The sequence below is a fragment of the Saccoglossus kowalevskii genome, chromosome 20 (assembly GCF_978046115.1).
Source record: "Saccoglossus kowalevskii chromosome 20, keSacKowa6.1, whole genome shotgun sequence".
Taxonomy (NCBI): domain Eukaryota; kingdom Metazoa; phylum Hemichordata; class Enteropneusta; family Harrimaniidae; genus Saccoglossus; species Saccoglossus kowalevskii.
The window spans coordinates 23,719,198-23,739,867 of record NC_140660.1 but is presented as its reverse complement, the minus strand read 5'-3'; the positions used below and the strand labels follow the sequence as shown (position 1 = coordinate 23,739,867).

Here is a 20,670-nt window from a genome sequence, read left to right as displayed (position 1 = left end):
ATTGTTCGCAGTCATTTAAACAAAAGAGATGCAAATATCAACATTGCTAGTGGTGGTGAATAAACATTGCATTGTCATTGAAACTTTTACGCACAAATTAAACTTGGTTTGTTTAATTTTGTAGGTACTAGTGAGGTTGCACTGCAAAATTAACCAACTTACATGAAATTCGATGTTATTTCGACTTCGGCATTTGAAAGTTAAGAGTACATTCCATAAATAAAGAAATAATTTTTTGAACGCAAATAATACACTCACTATGAAGTGAATGTAAGCATGGACGTCCATGACATATTAGCGGTAGTAGCTACGCCGACTTGAAGTCTGGATGCGTCAGGAATGTTTTTCAAAACAATGTTTATTGTAGCTTCACAAGCAAACCAACATCAATAACTGACAAAGCAATTACATTTACCATCTTGAGAATTTTAATTTTGCTCGTTTTGTTGGGTTGCACTTATCGCGTGGCTATGAAGCCGTGTGAATTACAGTTGTGTGTGTGAAGCTATCAGCACGTCTGTTTTTGTAAAATACTAGACAGTGCAATGACACGCAAGTGTGATAGAGTTGGATTTTGTTGGCATCGGAACTTCATAAAATCCCATGACGAAATACAAAAAACAAGTGGCCATGGAATGAGTACAGCGAAGTGAAACATTGTTTCAACTACGCAACGTTAGACTTAAATTGCGTCAAATAAAACATTACATTGATGGCCCAGAATGACAGCTCAACTAGTGGACTGTAAAATTAATAGATCAAGAATGGAAACATTGTTTAAACTTCGTTACAATTGACCTAGATTGCGTCCTTGAATACAAAAATAGTTTGTACGCAAATGATGAGAGCAGAATGATTTGTTAGTTTCCAATAATTTTGTACTTTTCGATGCCCCTACAAATGTTATAACAGTATTTCACATAAAACCATCCCGATTGCGTTGATAAACAGGATTGAAAATCAATCATTTTGAATCCAGAATGGGGCACAGTATGAATTTTCTCGATGGCGCAGAATGAGTGACGCAGAATGGTGGCACAACTAGGTGGGGCACAATGCTTATTTTGGGAAATGCACCGGCGCAGAGTACCAATTTCGAGCCTCACACATACCTCTTGAACCGGCCTAAACCAGAATAAACTAGAAACAGGTGTAATGCAGTGTAAATCAGTAACTGGTCTGAACCAGTCTAACCCAAAATAAACCAGAAACAGGTGTAATGCAGTGTAAATCAAAAACTGGTCTGAACTGGTCTAACCCTGTATAAACTGTATAAATCTGAGTAAACCAAACCTTGTGAAAAGAGTAAACCAATCAAAACCAGTCCAAACCTTTATTCACTGGAAGTGTAGTTCAATAAACAGATTGTAAGAATACATACCTGTCTAATCTTAATCCTACAAGGAAGATCAATTGGCTGCATTGACATATTCAGTGTCTCAAAATAATACAACACAGACCTAGATGAAAACATACAATTATTCAAATTAGTTAGTTGTGAATTGTAGATTACAGTATTAGTGAGTTAGGACTACTGTGGAATACTTTATTTTCGCTGGAATTAATTTTCGCTGAAAAGGCTTTGTGGGCGTTTTGTATGGAACTTATTTTCACTGATTTTTTATGAGTTTAATGTGAAATATAGGAAAAAAAAGTATATTCGCTGGATTTTATTTTCACGGAATCATCCTTTCAGCGAAAATAGCGAAAATAAACTCCAAGTGAAAATAAAGTATTCTACAGTATGTACATGTAGCCTGTAAAATATATAACAGTGCAAGTATATGAATGAATACATTGTATACAAATACAATATGTAGTGCTGTATTGGTTTTATTAGTAGAACATGACAGAGGTGTGTCTATGGTCAAAATAGATCTTAATATTATCTGAGAGTATTCACATCATAACAATAACAACTCGGACTATCGGAGATTTATATTCAAAGATGTAGAGAAGAAATAAATTTGAGTGAAGCCAATCAAAATAGGGGAACAAAACTGAGAACATACAAATTATTCAAAGTAAGTTATAATATGGAAAATTATTTGCAAAACATTTCAAATTTCAACCTCAGGAAAATGGTTTTAAAATTCTGTCTGAGTGACCACAACTTAGAAATAGAATTAGGTAGAAGAACTAAGCCCAAAATAGAATTAGAAAATAGACACTGTAAAAAATGTAACACTAAAGCATTAGGAGATGAAAAACATTTCCTGATATTTTGTACTGGCTTTATAGAACAAAGAAAAAAATGAGTGTGCAATAAATATTTACACAATGGATGTGAATTCCATATTTAAAAAAGATTATGGAGAATAATATAGCCTTAGCAAAATATTTGAAGAGCCCAATTTTTAAAACAACAGAAAGTAATTAATCTATTTTTTCTTATATTTTACTAACATTTATTTTATCTCTTTTGTATTGTTTGTTTTTTGTATTTCTTTGTATTTATGTTCCTTACCATACAAATACCCTCTGAAGGTTTTTAGTAGTGTAATAAATAAAGTAAAATAAAGTAAAAAAATAATAGCAAGGTCTTAGAGACTCATTATCAGCCAAACTAAGACTAAGCTACTGAAGTTGGAAGACATACACGTCTAAAAACACCAGATGATGAAAGAACTTGCAAAATATGTAAAACAACAGAAGACGAAATACATTTTATATTACACTGTCAAATATACAGAATAGAATAGAATAGAATAGAATAGAATAGAATAGAATAGAATAGAATAGAATAGAATAGAATAGTGCTTTATTAATACCGTAAAGAAGAGTTAACATTTTTTTTTAGGTTTTCAGATTAATAAAGTAAATAATAAATGAAAGAGAGAAACTTTATGAACAATTAAACAGAATGTACAATAACTTCCCAACACAGAATTACAAAGAGAAACACGACAGAGCCATCTCTGCTTAGACATGTTATCAGATACATAAACAATGTTTTTACTAAAGGACTAGAACTAATTTGTAGTTAAGTTAGTGTTTATTTACACCATATCAACATGACAAAGAAAAAATACTTTATTATTTACAAACCAAAAATGATTTGTAATTTCTTCATGGCTCTAATAAAAAGCTAATTATAATTATTAATGTAATAATCCAGAATATAATACTGTACTGCTTGGTCTAACACATGCAAATGTGAATCTTTACACTCAAAGTCACCTGCATTAATATGGTTCTTTCTCAGTCAGTGGCTTTGACCTACGTGATAGTTCCTTTGGCACACTCTCCCATGATAGTGGTGGGTCGACTTAGTTTAAGTGTTCTACTTTACCGTGTTTTTATCTCGCCAGTCATTCTAAAAAAACAAGGCCTATTATGGTTTGATTAAAGTCAGTTTTATGCTTTGTGAGCCAGTTCAAGATGGATTTGGTTTTTGCTTTTTAGATCTCCATCATCAATTGTTTTTTTCACTGACCACATCTTTGCATGTTCTGCAAGCATTATTAGTGGCGTTCACGTTAGAGAACACAGGACATCATATGTGTGTCATTTTCAGGTTTTTTTGGGTATAAATAACAGATTGATGAATGAGGGTGTGATTTCGGCACGAGCCGAGTCAGTCGTAAGTGGGTCCCGACTAACGTGATCAAAACTGCTGTAATCTCTCTGCAAACACAGAGGCTTAAAAATTTCTGCACGTGCCAAAATTCCATAATGTAAACGTAGCAATTGATATGAACAATAACTGTTTCAAAGGTGTTAATCATTTAATCAATCGAAACAAGCACTTTTCAAAGAAAATTTTAAGTCAGTGTGTTTCCAGAAAGGATTTAGTGCTACAGGATGATGTTATCATTTTCTCTGATTTGCATAATTTGCACATTTTACACAATTCTCTTCATGTCATAAAACATATTGATCAAAATTCATACCTTGTACGTTGTTTTCTTCCACTGTCAGCCGAGGTCATCATCTCGTCATCAACGTCCGTGCCTGGGTCTTCATATTTCATCATAAGGTCATGCAAGCGAGCATACATTAATTCGTTAGCCGACGGTCTGTATTCCGGCTCTCGTTGTAACATATCGCGTACTAACGCTTTGAACTCCACCGAATAGCTGCCTTTCACTGGAGTAAATTGACCCTAAAATAAAACAAGACAAATATTTTTCTAAGAATGTCTTCTCTTTACAATTGTCATATTTACATATTACACCCAGAATATGAACATTTTACAGTACAGTCCAAGCATAACTTGAGAGTGAAAACCAGTAAAATTGTGTTATTGATAATCCTCTCGATGTACAGAACAGAACAACTGATTACCAACGTGCTTACAAAATATTGTTGAATACCGATTTGATTAGCAACGCAGGTAACATACACTTCATTGACCACACCATATTCTTGACATTTGCATTGTAAACCATGAATCAAAATTATCATCAAATCTGTAATAGAAGTCACACCCATTCTTTTTGAATAACTGAGAAACAAAAATTCATCATTTCTCATATTGTGTTTTTTTTGTGTATGAATATTGACCATGGTTAATGTATTTCAAATTCATTAATTTGAGTCAAATAAAATATACTATACTATACTATGTGTAGATGCTCTATTAGAAGCCGCATCCCCTCTGTTGCATCGTACTATTTTAATAGAAGCTGTGGTTTCTAATACATATATTACAGTACATGAAAGTGAAGACATTCACTCATACTTAGTGATATTCCCATGTTGAGCTGATAATCACAGCCAGTCACTCACCTTCATAATTTTATTGACCAAGGCAGGTAGATTGGATCCTTCAAATGTTTTCTGTAAACATGCCATTTCATATAGAATACATCCTAGTGCCCAAATATCTGATTTCTCATTGTATGGTTTACCTTCACACTACAAACAAACAAACAAACAAACAAAATGTTATTACATGTAGTCTAAATACTGTAGAATGCTTTATTTTCGATTGGAATTTATTTTCGCTATTTTCGCTGAAGGGATGATTCCGTGAAAATAAAATCCAGCGAATATACATTTTTTTCTATATTTCACATTAAACTCATCAAAAATCAGTAAAAATAAATTCCATACAAAACGCCTGAAAAACCCTTTCAGTGAAAATTAATTCCGACGAAAATAAAGTATTCCACAGTATGCATTTCTTGTCAATTGCTTTCTAAAATATATGATTTTTCTTTAAACAGAATTTATCTTAATTAAATTTTTCTAAATTTTGGAAAAAAAAAAAAAAAAAAAAGGTGTGATACGCATGTTGTTTTTATTTCTTTTCACTCTTACATTACATGCATGTATGAACTGCTTTATGTGTTTCTGATTTTTTACCGCATACCGTGATCGAAGTGAGTATAAATCAAAACATTAAACTACACTCAAAACAAAACATCTCGCCCAGTAAATCCTGCTTTTTGCCTAAATATCAAGGGTAGCAGTCACAGCTTATTTTCGAAAGTATAGCCGTCTGTTATCGTTAAAAATCTATAATGGAGTGTTGTGGGCGGACCTTATGTATGTCTCATGCGTGATACGCATGTTGTTTTTATTTCTTTTTACTCTTACATTACATACATGTATGAACTGCTCCTTGTGTTTCTGATTTTTTACTGCATACCATGATCAAAGTGAGTATAAATCAAAACTAAACTCAAAACAAAACATCTCATCTAGTAAATCCTGCTTTCTGTCTAAATATCAAGAGTAGCCAATCACAGCTTATTTCTAGAGTATAATTGTCTATTATCGTTAAATATCTATGAATACCGGTAATAGTTGTGTTGTGGGCGGACCTTATGCATGTCTCAGTCTGTGCTGATAACGTACATGATAACGTACTGAATCACAGACAGCCAATCAGTAATGACACAGGATTCTCTGACGTCTACGTATTTACATAGCAATTCACCGGACTATTCTTGAGTGCACTAGGAAGGATATTTTGAATGGCTGGATTCCAGACTACTTATTTTCCACTATGGAATGAATGAATAAATGTGCTCAGTGAAATGGAGATTATCTCACCAAATCAAGAGACATAGACACGATCAGGAGGCAACATTTTTTGACAACCAAGGTGCAATTTATGTGGTCTGTGTGAATTTAAAACAGTCCTACATTTATTTTAAAGGTGAGTTAACAATGATCAAAAAAAAAAAAATTTTTACACACAGCAAAAAAAAATAAAAAAATATTCTGAATAAAAAATTTCTCAGCAACTCTAGAAAAAGAAAAGTTTTATAGTCAATTAACTAAAAAATATTAATTCTAGAAAATAGACATTATTAATACTTACAATTTCAGGGGAAATATAATATGGTGTTCCCAGTACAGTGTTGGCACCTTTGTTATTTGTTGTCATAATTTTAGAGATTCCGAAGTCTCCTATTTTGACAATTCCTTCCTTTGTAAGAAAAATATTGGCTGTCTTTAAATCCCTGTAAATAGATGAAAAGATTGTGAGAAAAATAAATCTAACCTTGCTTAGTAACATGTATAAAACCTAAAATCAACAATTACAATGAATGAGATGGCGAGAGCATAGTTTAACACTTTTTCACCATCAGTTCCCCTCTTTTCATCACAAAACAGTCCCGTTTATAGTCTGCACTCTCCATCAGAATATTGGGACAAAAATAGCCAAATTTTTTGAGTAAAAACGGAAAATTGATTAAAATTTTGTCTGTTGGCTCCAAAATTAGGGTTCATTTCCAGAAATTTTAAAGAATATAATCAAAAAGTGCAGAAAAATTTGGACAAGGAAGTCTGGTGGTGAAAAGGTTAAACTTTAGTTTAGCTTGATTTCAAAACCACCACATATCTAAATAGTGTAGAATACTTTATTTTCGCTTGGAATTTATTTTCGCTATTTTCGCTGAAAGGATGATTCAGTGAAAATAAAATCCAGCGAATATACTTTTTTCCCTATATTTCGCATTCAACTCGTCAAAAATCAGTGAAAATAAATTCCATACAAAACACTCAAAATGCCTTTTCAGCGAAAATTAATTCCAGCTAAAATAAAGTATTTCACAGTAGTACAGAGAAATCTGTCTGAATAAGTTTTATATTAGTAACATAGGTAAATACCACAAAGGATAAGTTGAAATTATTGATAACAATGATACTTTTTTATAAAAAGACAAAGCAAGCAAGCAGGCCAGCTTAGAAGTTAAGTTACACGACACTTGTAATTTTTCATTGTAGTAATAATTTACGAAGAAAATACAAAAATATTTGTTATATTTACCTGTGTAGTATGTTATGTTCATGTATATGTCTTATTGCCGCTATCATTTGTTGAAACATCGTAAGTATCTCCTTTTCCTCCAACTCTTTGCCTTGTTTACCTGCCAAGTACTGGTGTAATGTTCTGAATTCAGGTGAAAAAATATTATAATTAAACTTGCTTATTAAAAAAAAAAAGAAAATCATAAAGACAAAGTCACCTGCGCACCTGTGAGAATTGAGTCCCAAGCGACAATAATAACACACGCTAAAAACGCACAGGCTCATCGGTAGACGTTTGTTTGTAAACAATGACACGCTATGGCCATCTGATGCATGTGCAGATGACAACTCCCCTTGCTTTAAACGTTAACAGTTTATTGATAGCCAGCCAATCAAATCATGTCTGTGTATTACCCAAACCAATAGACTTCAAACCTGTGTATAGCAACCAACCAAAGGACTTTGAATCTGTGTATAGCGACCAACCAAAGGACTTTGAATCTGTGTATAGCGACCACTCCAGGAAACCACCACCACCACCAGCATGAAAGTAGTATTTATTTGAAGGTTTGAATCCTTTTTTATGGATCAAAATCTGGTTGACTTAAAAATTGTTTTAAAAACAAAATACTGATTACTATTTCAAATCTGCAAAAAGATTGCTAAAATGAGGGACACATTGGACAGGTGTTTTTTTTATAAAAACGTTGCTATCAAATGCCTTGGGACTGCCTAAAAGTTATCACTATAGACTTGTGGTCACTATACATAGGTTTGACTGTACTTACCCTCCATCAGCATATTCCATTTCTATAGAGGTGTGGTCACTATACATAGGTTTGACTGCACTTACCCTCCATCAGCATATTCCATTTCTATAGAGGTGTGGTCACTATACATAGGTTTGACTGCACTTACCCTCCATCAGCATATTCCATTTCTATAGAGGTGTGGTCACTATACATAGGTTTGACTGCACTTACCCTCCATCAGCATATTCCATTTCTATAGAGGTGTGGTCACTATACATAGGTTTGACTGCACTTACCCTCCATCAGCATATTCCATTTCTATAGAGGTGTGGTCACTATACATAGGTTTGACTGCACTTACCCTCCATCAGCATATTCCATTTCTATAGAGGTGTGGTCACTATACATAGGTTTGACTGCACTTACCCTCCATCAGCATATTCCATTTCTATAGAGGTGTGGTCACTATATACAGGTTTGACTGTACTTACCCTCCATCAGCATATTCCATTTCTATAGAGGTGTGGTCACTATACATAGGTTTGACTGCACTTACCCTCCATCAGCATATTCCATTTCTATAGAGGTGTGGTCACTAAACATAGGTTTGACTATATTTACCCTATGTCAGCATATTCCATTTCTATAGAGGTGTGGTCACTATACATAGGTTTGACTGCACTTACCCTCCATCAGCATATTCCATTTCTATGGAGGTATTGTCACTATATACAGGTTTGACTGTACTTACCCTCCATCAGCATATTCCATTTCTATAGAGGTGTGGTCACTATATACAGGTTTGGCTATACTTACCCTATGTCAGCATATTCCATTTCTATATAGGTGTGGTCACTATATACAGGTTTGGCTATACTTACCCTATGTCAGCATATTCCATTTCTATATAGGTGTGGTCACTATATACAGATTTGACTGTACTTACCAATTGTCAGCATATTCCATTTCTATAGAGGTGTGGTCACTATACACAGGTTTGGCTATACTTACCCTATGTCAGCATATTCCATTTCTATATAGGTGTGGTCACTATATACAGATTTGACTGTACTTACCAATTGTCAGCATATTCCATTTCTATAGAGGTGTGGTCACTATACATAGGTTTGACTGCACTTACCCTCCATCAGCATATTCCATTTCTATAGAGGTGTGGTCACTATACATAGGTTTGACTGCACTTACCCTCCATCAGCATATTCCATTTCTATAGAGGTGTGGTCACTATACATAGGTTTGACTGCACTTACCCTCCATCAGCATATTCCATTTCTATAGAGGTGTGGTCACTATACATAGGTTTGACTGTACTTACCCTCCATCAGCATATTCCATTTCTATAGAGGTGTGGTCACTATACATAGGTTTGACTGCACTTACCCTCCATCAGCATATTCCATTTCTATAGAGGTGTGGTCACTATACATAGGTTTGACTGCACTTACCCTCCATCAGCATATTCCATTTCTATAGAGGTGTGGTCACTATACATAGGTTTGACTGCACTTACCCTCCATCAGCATATTCCATTTCTATAGAGGTGTGGTCACTATACATAGGTTTGACTGCACTTACCCTCCATCAGCATATTCCATTTCTATGGAGGTATTGTCACTATATACAGGTTTGACTGTACTTACCCTCCATCAGCATATTCCATTTCTATAGAGGTGTGGTCACTATATACAGGTTTGGCTATACTTACCCTATGTCAGCATATTCCATTTCTATATAGGTGTGGTCACTATATACAGGTTTGGCTATACTTACCCTATGTCAGCATATTCCATTTCTATATAGGTGTGGTCACTATATACAGATTTGACTGTACTTACCAATTGTCAGCATATTCCATTTCTATAGAGGTGTGGTCACTATATACAGGTTTGACTGTACTTACCCTATGTCAGCATATTCCATTTCTATAGAGGTGTGGTCACTATACATAGGTTTGACTGTACTTACCCTCCATCAGCATATTCCATTTCTATAGAGGTGTGGTCACTATATACAGGTTTGACTGTACTTACCCTATGTCAGCATATTCCATTTCTATAGAGGTGTGGTCACTATACATAGGTTTGACTGTACTTACCCTCCATCAGCATATTCCATTTCTATAGAGGTGTGTTCACTATATACAGATTTGACTGCACTTACTCTCCATCAGCACATTCCATTTCTATAGAGGTGTAGTCACTAACAGTGATTTGACTGTATTCACCCTCCTTGTACTTACCCTCCATCAGCATATTCCATTTCTATCATCAAGGTACCATCTTCTTCAAAGCTGTCATAGTAACTGATAATATTTGGATGGTCTAACATTGCGAGTACATTTACTTCGTTTAGAGCCATTTGTCTCTCAGCCGCTGTCAAATCATGCATATTAATCTCTTTTAATATCACCAGAGAATCGTCATCTTTCTTTCTATACAGCACGGCTGCACCATACGCACCTAAAAATACAAGTCATTTCATGACATGACAGATCCTGCTGTATGATAACACTGCAAAGGTGTATTGTAAAACATTATATTTTTGCTACAATTATTTTCACTGAAAAAACGTTTTTTTTTTTATATATGGAATTTATTTTTACTGATTTATGAAGAGTTGAATGTAAAATACAGGAAAACAGGTATATTCACAGAATTTTATTTTCACTGAATCACTCCTGCAGCGAAAATAGCAAAAATTAATTTCAAGCGAAAATAAAGTATTCTACAGTATATTATATTTATCGGTTCTAACAGAATTATCCATTTTTTGAGTTGAATGTAAAATATAGAAATAAAGGTATATTTAGTGGATTTTATTTTCCCCTCTAGCGAAAATAGTAAAAATATTCTACAATACATAAATACATAAACAACTGTGGAATCTTGCTGACTGGCAAGTTCACAGACAAGCTTTAATATCAAAATGCAATTTTCCAAGTTCCAAGTCCAAGTTCAGCAAACTCAATTACATCAACAAATTACAAAATTCTGATGTGCCATCATTGATAACACAGCAACTGAAATGAAGCCTGCAGATTAGATACTTTTCACCACCAGTTCACTCTTTTCATCAAAAATTCACAAAATAGTCCCATTTATTGCCTGCACTTTCCTTCAGAAAATTAGGACAAAAATAGTCAAATTTTATGAGTAAAAACGGAAAATTATAAGAAAAATATTAAGGTAGAGATGCAGTTTACCTGACAGGTATTTTAATTAGTTAATTAGGAAACCAAGATGACCTCCCTTGTCCACAAAACTATATATTTTCGGAAAGCTTATTGTATGAATTTAAAAAAAAAATTAGTATTTTTTTTTTATGGACACTGTAGTTTGAAATATGCACAAAAATGTGCTTTTTTGGTCAAAAGTGATTTAAAAAAAATAGCTTCTAAACCATGCTTCTGTTTCCTGTCAAAATTGGTTTATGGGTACATCTCAAATGATCTGTTTACTATGAAGAAATCGCCGTCTTGAAAACTGTCTACCAGTTGTCAATTTTGCAGGGCAGCAAGCTCAAATTTCACTACTTCATGTTTATGCATAAATTAAAAAACAGGCTATTTGTATGTACGATTGTTGTAACACTGTTCATTCAAAAACAATGCCCCGACAGCGTTTTGAAGATAAACACATTGTCAATCATTTGTGAAAATTTCAAAACAAAAGGTCAAAGCGTCTAGGAGCTATTTTTTGTTAAAGTTCTGGGATGTGCACTAAAAAGAAGCTGAGATAATTGCTAATTTGCATGACAATTCACTCAGTAAGAAGTTTGCTAATGCTCATAATTAAAATGGCTGTAACAGTTCCAAATTTAAATGTATTATCGTTTTGTTAAAAGTTAAATATAGTGCATAATATGGAGATCTCGTCATTTCTTTTTTTCACCATGTTTCTTTTTTATTATTTATGTACAGCCTTGCTACATCTTGCTAAGCATTCAAAAGAGAGAATGTTTGCATCTGTTATCTATATTTTAAAATCGTTTTTTGAGTATGTTCCACTATTCACAATTCTACAAAATTTTAACAGTCTATAGCCAAGACTGTTTGGATAATAAAAAGCCAAAAAAAAAAAATTCACTCCCAAGTGCCCACAAACATGCATCTCTACCTTAAGTGCAGAAAAATGTGGTCGAGAAAGTCTGATGATGAAAAGGTTATTATAAACAAACTCATCCAGGAGGTCAACATCAATGTCAGCAGATGTTTCCAATCTCTAAACGCCAGATATTGAAAGCAAAATTCTACTGAAAGGTGTAGACAAATAAATAGAAATAAATATCAATAAATAATTGTCAATAAATAGAATAAATATCTACTTGCAACGAAATATGTGCTAGGCTATGTTGCATCACTAAATCTTTGAGGTCAAAAGTCAATTTTAGTCACCATTCATAACATAAAATGTTATATTTTTCACAGATTTTTTTCAAAAATTTTGATGTAGTCCAATAGTTAATAAAGAACAAAATCCCATTTGGTCCAAAATGGTTAAACAAAAAATACTTAAAGGGTGGTGGTCGTGTTTGAATTTCATGTAACAAAACAATGTATTTTACACATATTGTGTACGTCGCTATGGATCAAACAGGACGTGGCATGACAACTGCCGCTCTTTAAAAATAGGCAAAATGTTGCACGAAAATTTTGGTTGAAAAAATTACGGTGCTCAAAGGATTAAATCTCTATAAAATAAATAATTGCAATTTTGTTACCTTTTCCTACCGTCCTTATTTTCTCAAATCCTGCAAGTGACTGTGGCTGTGTCTTCCACTTCTCCAACTTTTCAGATTTAAAATACAACTCACCAACACTGTAAAGTAAATACACAAACCTTAAGATTGTGATCTTTTTTAATGCCATAGATTAAACTTAATGGCGATTCAAAAAACATCTTGGTCACCATTTAGCGAAGAAGCTTTCTGTATCATAAACAACCTGTCACCTCTTAGTGGCGAACTTCTACCCACAATTCAACACTTATTCACAATATTCAATTATTGTTACGGAATGAGGTAGAAATGAGATTGAAAGTGAATGTCATTCAGTTGAATGAATCGGGTGATGATGATACAAGCGACATTGCATCTGGTGGTAAAAATGAAACACAGCCTGCTGGGTGGTGAGAGTCTGCTGTCGAATACAAGCCAAGAAGGTCACAACATACCAAGCAAAATATCGATGGGAATTTGTTTGAAGTGCATTAGTCAAAGATGTTTTCATGTGTAAAATATAATTGCATACTTTGTATCACACATCAAAATAAAGCTAGCAAGACTGATTTAGCTACAGGATAACTGAATGGCCAAACAGTCTGTAATTATACCAATTGTATCATACATACTTGAATTTATTATCTGAATCTCCACATAATTTGTAAAAATATTAATTATGCAACAAATAATTTTATACATGGCTACTAAATTTTCCAATTTAATTTAAACTTGGTTGCCAAATGCCACTAAGAACAAATTCAACATTGACGGCTGTATGTACATATAATGTAATGACTTGCAATTCAGTAGCATATTCCCACCAGCCATTTTTAAAGCGCGATAGTCGTCGCGCATGTGCGACATTTGTATTGATAAACAATGATTTTCCCACAATCCAATGTGCTCTTCAAATGGAAATCATGAAATGAAATGAAATGAAAAGTATGAGGTTTGACAGGCGGGTGACTCCTTTGATACCTTCCAATCACCAAAAAAATGCCTAAGCTTGGGAACGTGTCAGTTTGTACTCATTGATCTGCGCAACAGTCAAAGTCGCCCTCTTTGTTTATATGAGACCCATATATCTCGCGCATCCATGGCGACTACGGTGACTACTGCCCTTTAAAGGACAATTATGATTTACTGTGGAATACTTTATTTTCACTGGAATTAATTTCACTGAAAAAGCTTTTTGGGGTGTTTTGTATGGAATTTATTTTCATTGATTTTTGATGGGTTTAATGTGAAAGATAGGAAAAAAAGTATATTCGCTGGATTTTATTTTCACGGAATCATCCCTTCAGCGAAAAATAGCAAAAATAAATTCCAAGCGAAAATAAAGTATTCTACAGTATATAAAAAAAGTTTTCATTTGACCTGTACATGAATCTTTTCTGGGCCCTGCTGACTTGGATGGGCAATGCATTCTGGGTAAATTCACATCATTTCACCCATCATCTTGACTTGAATATGCAATGCATTCTGGGTAAATTAACATCATTTTACCCATCATCTTGACTTGAATATGCAATGCATTCTGGGTAAATTCACATTTTACCCATCATCTTGACTTGAATATGCAATGCATTCTGGGTAAATTAACATCATTTTACCCATCATCTTGACTTGAATATGCAATGCATTCTGGGTAAATTAACATCATTTTACCCATCATCTTGACTTGAATATGCAATGCATTCTGGGTAAATTAACATCATTTTACCCATCATCTTGACTTGAATATGCAATGCATTCTGGGTAAATTAACATCATTTTACCCATCATCTTGACTTGAATATGCAATGCATTCTGGGTAAATTCATATCATTTTACCCATCATCTTGACTTGAATATGCAATGCATTCTGGGTAAACTCACCTGATTTTACCACCATCTCCTGTCCTATTGATTTGAATATCAGACCCTAGGATTTCTTTGGAGATACCAACAGACACCTGAGAAAATAATGTTAGGTCGGATCGGGTCAGGTGATCTTAGATATGACTAGGTCAGGTCAGTTCAAGGTGTGAAACTGAAAAGAATACGTTAGACGTACTGTCTCTACTGCAAGACTGTGTTTCTTTACTCAGATCATTCTAAATCATAGTTTTTTTACGTTTCATTATTGTTCATACATCAGCCTATTAAAGCATTGGCGCATCACTTGCGCACGTGTCAGATGATCTTAGCGTGTCGCTGTTCACAAATAAGCATCTACCCCTGAGTCTTTGCTCTTCAACAATTTCAGGGCAAGTAAAACTACTCTTACCCCAGTAAGACTTTCCAGTTGTTCTGACGAAGTCATCACTTGCGCATGTGGAAGACGACTATACATGTCATGAGTGTTGACCTAGACCTTTGTGTGTGTATGCAGGACAACAGGTAATTTTTCATTTGTACCAAGAGAATTAAACCTCTTCAACAATTTCAAGGCAAGTAAAACTACTTTTACCCCAGTGAGACTTTCCAGTTGTTCTGCAATGACAGCACCATCTGTATTCTGTGTCGCGTTGCAAGCCAAAAGGTCAATCCTAGCCGACACATCGTCTTTATCAAGATGACTCTTCACCAGTGTACAGAAGAATTCCCTGATGCTGGATTGGTCAGACAGCGATGACAGTGTTACCACCTAAACAGACAAATTATATCACATATCAACAACTAATTGTCCACTGGGTTTTAAATTTGCTATGTTCATTAATAAGTGAAATCTCCCATGAAAATGTAGAGCTTGTTGTTTCACTGGAAATTTGTTAATTTTAATAGCTAATTAAAACAAACTGAATATGATAAAATATTTGAATAGCTTCACATTTTGGAGACAAAAAGTTCACGTAATATTATAACAATCTGGTTACTGGTAGCACAGAGGTTGTCGCATCAGACTCGTGATCGGTAGACCCAAGTTCAAATCCTACCTTAGGATGAACATCAAAAGGTCTTCCCCTACCCTGGGTGAGTGTGCCATAGACTCAATGGGAAGGCCAGTTCCACTGGCCGAGATTCATTCACTAACGAATGCGACTTTGGGGGAATCTTGGTTGCTTGTGTTCAGCCGAGCCTGGTTGACGTCAGGATAGCACATTAAGTTGCCATTTGATAGGGAGACACACAGCCCTGTCATGTAATCCCAAACATGAATATGACTTCTGTCGCAAAAATGCACTATATGTGTCGAAAAAACATCAGGAGAGACAACAGTGACATTGAATGTCCAGAACTGTCGCCTAGCACAAAAAACATATAAAAAAACCCGAAAAACAAACATATATGTGGGCACGGTTACTAAAAAAGACGGTTAGGAAATGAACCATGTTCTTTTCATTGGATGCGTGTCGCAGGCAAACATTTGAAACAAAAGACGTACTAATCTGTGATAAATCATTAACATAAAATGTAGACAGGAAATCACGCAAATATTTCCCAGAGTTCATTGCACTCAACAACTGCACGCCATTTTATTGTGTCTCTGTCGATACTTTCAGTAATACTAAAGTGTAAGTTGTTCCAGTGAATCCTGACAAAACCTGTCGCTCGGTTTAAACTCAATACAAATTTGCCTGTCTTGTATGGCATTTTCGTTTCTAAAGAACAAGGTCGGCCACAATCGGCAGAAAACTTAAATAAAAAACCAACAAAACATGATCAGAAAAAAAGACGTCAAAGAAACCATACAAGTGTTTATATTTCAGCCATGCGAAAGTTTTAATGCGGAGCCATGATACCACATACATTTTGTTGCAAATAAACAAAATACTCGATAAGATAACTGAAATAACCTGCCCATGCTCTACAAAATGCATGTAAGTAGACCAAATATGCAACAACAGGCAGTTCCAATGAAATTAACAACGGTTAAAAAGGGTTCGAAAAATTGATTTGGCGAAGAGACTGCTAGAAAGTTGTACCGACAGTTCAATGTGTTCAAAAATTGTAGTGTGGACTAAAACCATATTTAATGGCACGATGAATATTGCAACGTGAAAAATTTACCAAAAAAATGAAACAAGGACAGAAAAGAACAATTAAACAGGCATTTTATGAAACTGGCGGAAAATGTTGAATACATTTTCAACGATTTCTACGGCGTCTACAAAAAAAGTGTTACGACTTTAAACAAAATGGCTGATACAGTGACGCGAAAGCAAAACGATAAAATTTACTCTAATAAGCCCCCAAATCGCACACAACCTTCATAAGTACGCACAGTAGTATACTAAAAATTCATTTGGTAGTATTTTTTATAATATAATGTATTTTAAAATAGTGACTTATGGGTTAGAATTTTCGTTACTTTTTCTTTCGGGACCCAATCTTACTTTCATGACAACAGTGAAAACGATAAATGACGATTCTCAATTCTGAATGTTATCACAGTCACAAAGAGTACTCATCCGAAATGTACGTGTAGTTTTTCGTAGAGCTTGTGCACTACACGTGGATATTCTATCGAAAACGAGCTTAAAATTTCAAATTCGCGGAACATCAAGTGATCGACACAAAAATGAAAAAAAAATGGTGGGCCTTGAAATCTCAAGCAATAGAGGGCGTACACAGCACGACACGCATCCTTGAGGGATTAGGCAGTTTCACACCTTTTAACAATAGCGTTTCCTAACCGTCTTTTTTAGTAACCGTGATGTGGGGTCAAATGTCAGGGTCTAAATGCTATGTGCATACTAACAGCATCTAGAAATGCTACTGTCACACAGTATGATTAGACTGGCCCAGTTGTGTCAATTTTATATGGTAATTCCATTCAGGAAAGAGTTTGTAGAATTTTTTGCCTAGATGCTAAATTTCTACGACTAGTCTGTTCTCCTTCTATAGCTATCACCATGTTTTTGAGATTATATATATGCTAATGAGTAGAATTAATTGTAAGCTGATAATATGTTCTACATAATATAACATGTGTGACTTGACGTGTCGAATCTTTCGCACAACCGCACACACCGAAGTGTTCCAATCCCAGGTTTCAAAATGGCACTGCATAGTTTGAATAAATAGCAATAAATAAATAAATACGATAAACCTGTCGTGGTAATTTCGCAACAGACTAGATTAAAAAAAAGAATTATAAAATTGTCACAGCTGGGCCAGTCTAGGTCACTTCACAATTAGGTATCTTTAACCCTCATCTGATCAAGTCAATTTAAAAAGTACCGGTACATTAGATAAGGGTTAAGCTGGCTAACAAGCTTGCGTACAATACGGCCTGAGTGTAACTTAACATTTAGCTGGCTTGAAGATAGCTTGGATTGCTTTTTACATACAAAATTGCCACATCCCTAAATTGCAAATGTAATCTGCCTATTAAAATATGTATAAAATTACTGTACTAACATAGGGAAAAGAGGCACTATGATAAATAAGTAAACATTTTATTTACGCGACGCCAAAAAATAGGACACGCAGATCCCTACAATGTCCTAAAATATATGTACGTTCAGAAATATGTATTATGCTAGTTGTCCAATGTTACAGCAATTTATGCTTTTCAATCTGTCCAGTCTACTTGCGAAAACAAAGCACCACACTGAACTTAAATATTCTTGCATAAATTTGCATATAGCTTGAGGCTCTGTGAAAGACAAAGTTGATCCTTACCAAGGATCAACCAAGCTGGAAACTGTTAATTTGATTTTGATCACCTCCCTATAAAGCTAAACCCTAAACTGAATACTGATAACTTTCCCAGGCTCTTTGGTGTTCAGTTAAGATAGGTTTCACTGTATATACTTACTTCTTTACTGTCGCCATTACTACATATCGTAACAGATCCTGGTTGTGAATGAAGTATGCAAGCAATACTCTGCACCGTCTGTTTGTCTAAAGTCTGTGATATCTGATGTAATAATGATTCCAACGTCACGTTATCATATTTATATTGCACTAAAATCACATTTGGCAAAACAGCATTAGCGATCTGTGAGTAATTCCGTATTTTTGTCGACAGCAAGACAAGTCGTTTTTGATCGTCACTGTTATTTCCTTTTTTCCCTCTTGCACCATCGTCTTGCACATTTTGCGAAACTTCCTTGAATTCATCCGAATCAATCAGTTTCCTTTTGTCATTTAGTTTTCGAATCGGTTCTTCCGTTTCAGCAGCTCGAAGATCTGATAATGATTTGCTTTCTTTTCGTTCAAGATGAGGACGGCAATGATTTCTACCGGTGCTTGGTCGTTGACGATCTGTTGGTTTTTCTAGTTTTTTACCATTTTCTGTACTCTTCTCATTCTTGTAGTTAGACATTCTTCATGTCTGCAAAAAAGAATAAGTATTTTTTTTCATATATTATAGCATTTTATTATTGCTGAATCCAGCTCAGAATTAAAAATTTCATCACACGCACCAAGTATTAAATATCATTTTTACTAAAAATGCCAAAAATGTTCATTAAAAATAGAGAATTGAAGATGTTGTCACAAATTGGACAAATCAGATAAAGGTCAACCCAAGGAACCTACATACTAAGTACCCAAAATTTCATCAAAAATTAATTCCAGCTGAAATAAAGTATTTTAATTAATCCTGGCAACAACATGGTTTTGAATCCTGCTTTGAAACATGCTCAACACAACTAGCCTAGAAAATATAAAATGTTCCATGTTTGCTTGGGCGACAACGAATGCTACGAAATTCCATATACATGTAATATGTATAAATTTAGAAAGATAGGGTAAAGACTTGGTTCTTGTGTATTTTCAATAATAAGATAATGAGGTCGCATTAGAGAGACGTTAGTTTCCTGTGCAATTTGGTGGACTTGTTGATACCCTAAGCTGCTGAAAATTGGATCACAACCAAATGTACATGTACATATTTGTGCTGTTTACTACAACTTCTCACCTAGATATCTTGTGAATAAAGTAATTGTTGCATAATTAGTATACAACACATTTTACTTCATGCACCAAATACTACAATATCAGATAATATAGCTCTAAAAATTCACATGAATGAGATTATTAAGCTGAAAATAAATACATACAAGAACCATGACAAACAAAAAAATTGATAGTAACTATGTAATCAATAATACCGGTAATCAATATAAACAATTGCTACGTTTACACGACAGCATACTATAGGAGCCGAACCACTGCTCCTCCCACCGATTAACAGGAAATTATCTCCAATGCATTTACACAGTTGGGCCGACAAGAGCCGAGACCCACTCGAGTTCAATCCAGTTAGTTCAGAACCGAATTACTTATTATGAAAACAACATGGCTGAAAACAATTTTGGTGTTGTGCTTGGGTTGTTGCCAATGCAGAATATACCGGTACTCTCCTTATGAAACAGGTATGATCAAAGAAGACAAGCAAGGATGCAGTGAAGGATTATTAACGACCCCATCGAACAGCTCTTATTTTTTGGTCATGGATGCTACCATTCGTTAAGTGTCCACACAGTTTTGCAACGTACGTGTATAAGTCATTGGTGGGACGAGATAGCAATATGATTTCAGCTTGATGCGTTTAAACAGCCCAAAGCAATGTCGGGCCGAATCCTATCAGAGCTGAACCCCAAGGATTTATAGAGCCGAACTTAGCTCAAGTGGAACATCGTCATGTATACATGGTAATTTTTGCTGGCTCGAGCAACCATATTTATATATATTGCACATGTAGGGGTAATCTTGCTGCACTGTTCAGGGGAGTCTCAACAACTAGCCCAATATTTTTTTAGAGTTTTTGACCGTTGTTTTTTGAAGTTGAGGTCGTCTGGCAGTGAAAATGCCTGGATGTTTTCTTCAGGGAATACTGTTTAATTTTTAGCTGGGTTTACTTATTTAGCTGATTTAAAACTAAACATGCACGTTGCCAAATATAACACAGTGCGACAATCGAGGTGCTCTCCTCAACCCTCAATTTATAATGATCCGTCCCTGGACCAACGGGAAGAACCCATGAAAGATCATATTTCTTTCTTTGTAGTTTATGAAAGATGAACCATTTTTG

The 20,670-nt window shown here is 34.7% G+C and overlaps 1 protein-coding gene across 2 annotated transcripts in view; it reads right to left on the bottom strand.

Annotated features, from left to right (window-relative positions):
* The window catches only part of LOC102806848 (uncharacterized), a 58,551-nt gene that overhangs the window by 36,089 nt on the left and 1,792 nt on the right, over nt 1-20,670 (bottom strand). For both annotated transcript variants that reach the window (XM_085494549.1, XM_085494550.1), the window contains exons 2-11: nt 18,448-18,966; nt 15,154-15,330; nt 14,580-14,656; nt 12,702-12,799; nt 10,222-10,441; nt 7,229-7,351; nt 6,275-6,416; nt 4,732-4,860; nt 3,894-4,105; nt 1,382-1,460 (exon numbers count right to left, since the gene is read on the bottom strand). In XM_085494549.1, the coding sequence (XP_085350675.1) occupies nt 1,382-1,460; nt 3,894-4,105; nt 4,732-4,860; nt 6,275-6,416; nt 7,229-7,351; nt 10,222-10,441; nt 12,702-12,799; nt 14,580-14,656; nt 15,154-15,330; nt 18,448-18,957 (1,767 nt within the window). In that variant the 5' untranslated portion in view covers nt 18,958-18,966. The remainder of the gene's footprint in view (nt 1-1,381; nt 1,461-3,893; nt 4,106-4,731; nt 4,861-6,274; nt 6,417-7,228; nt 7,352-10,221; nt 10,442-12,701; nt 12,800-14,579; nt 14,657-15,153; nt 15,331-18,447; nt 18,967-20,670) is intronic.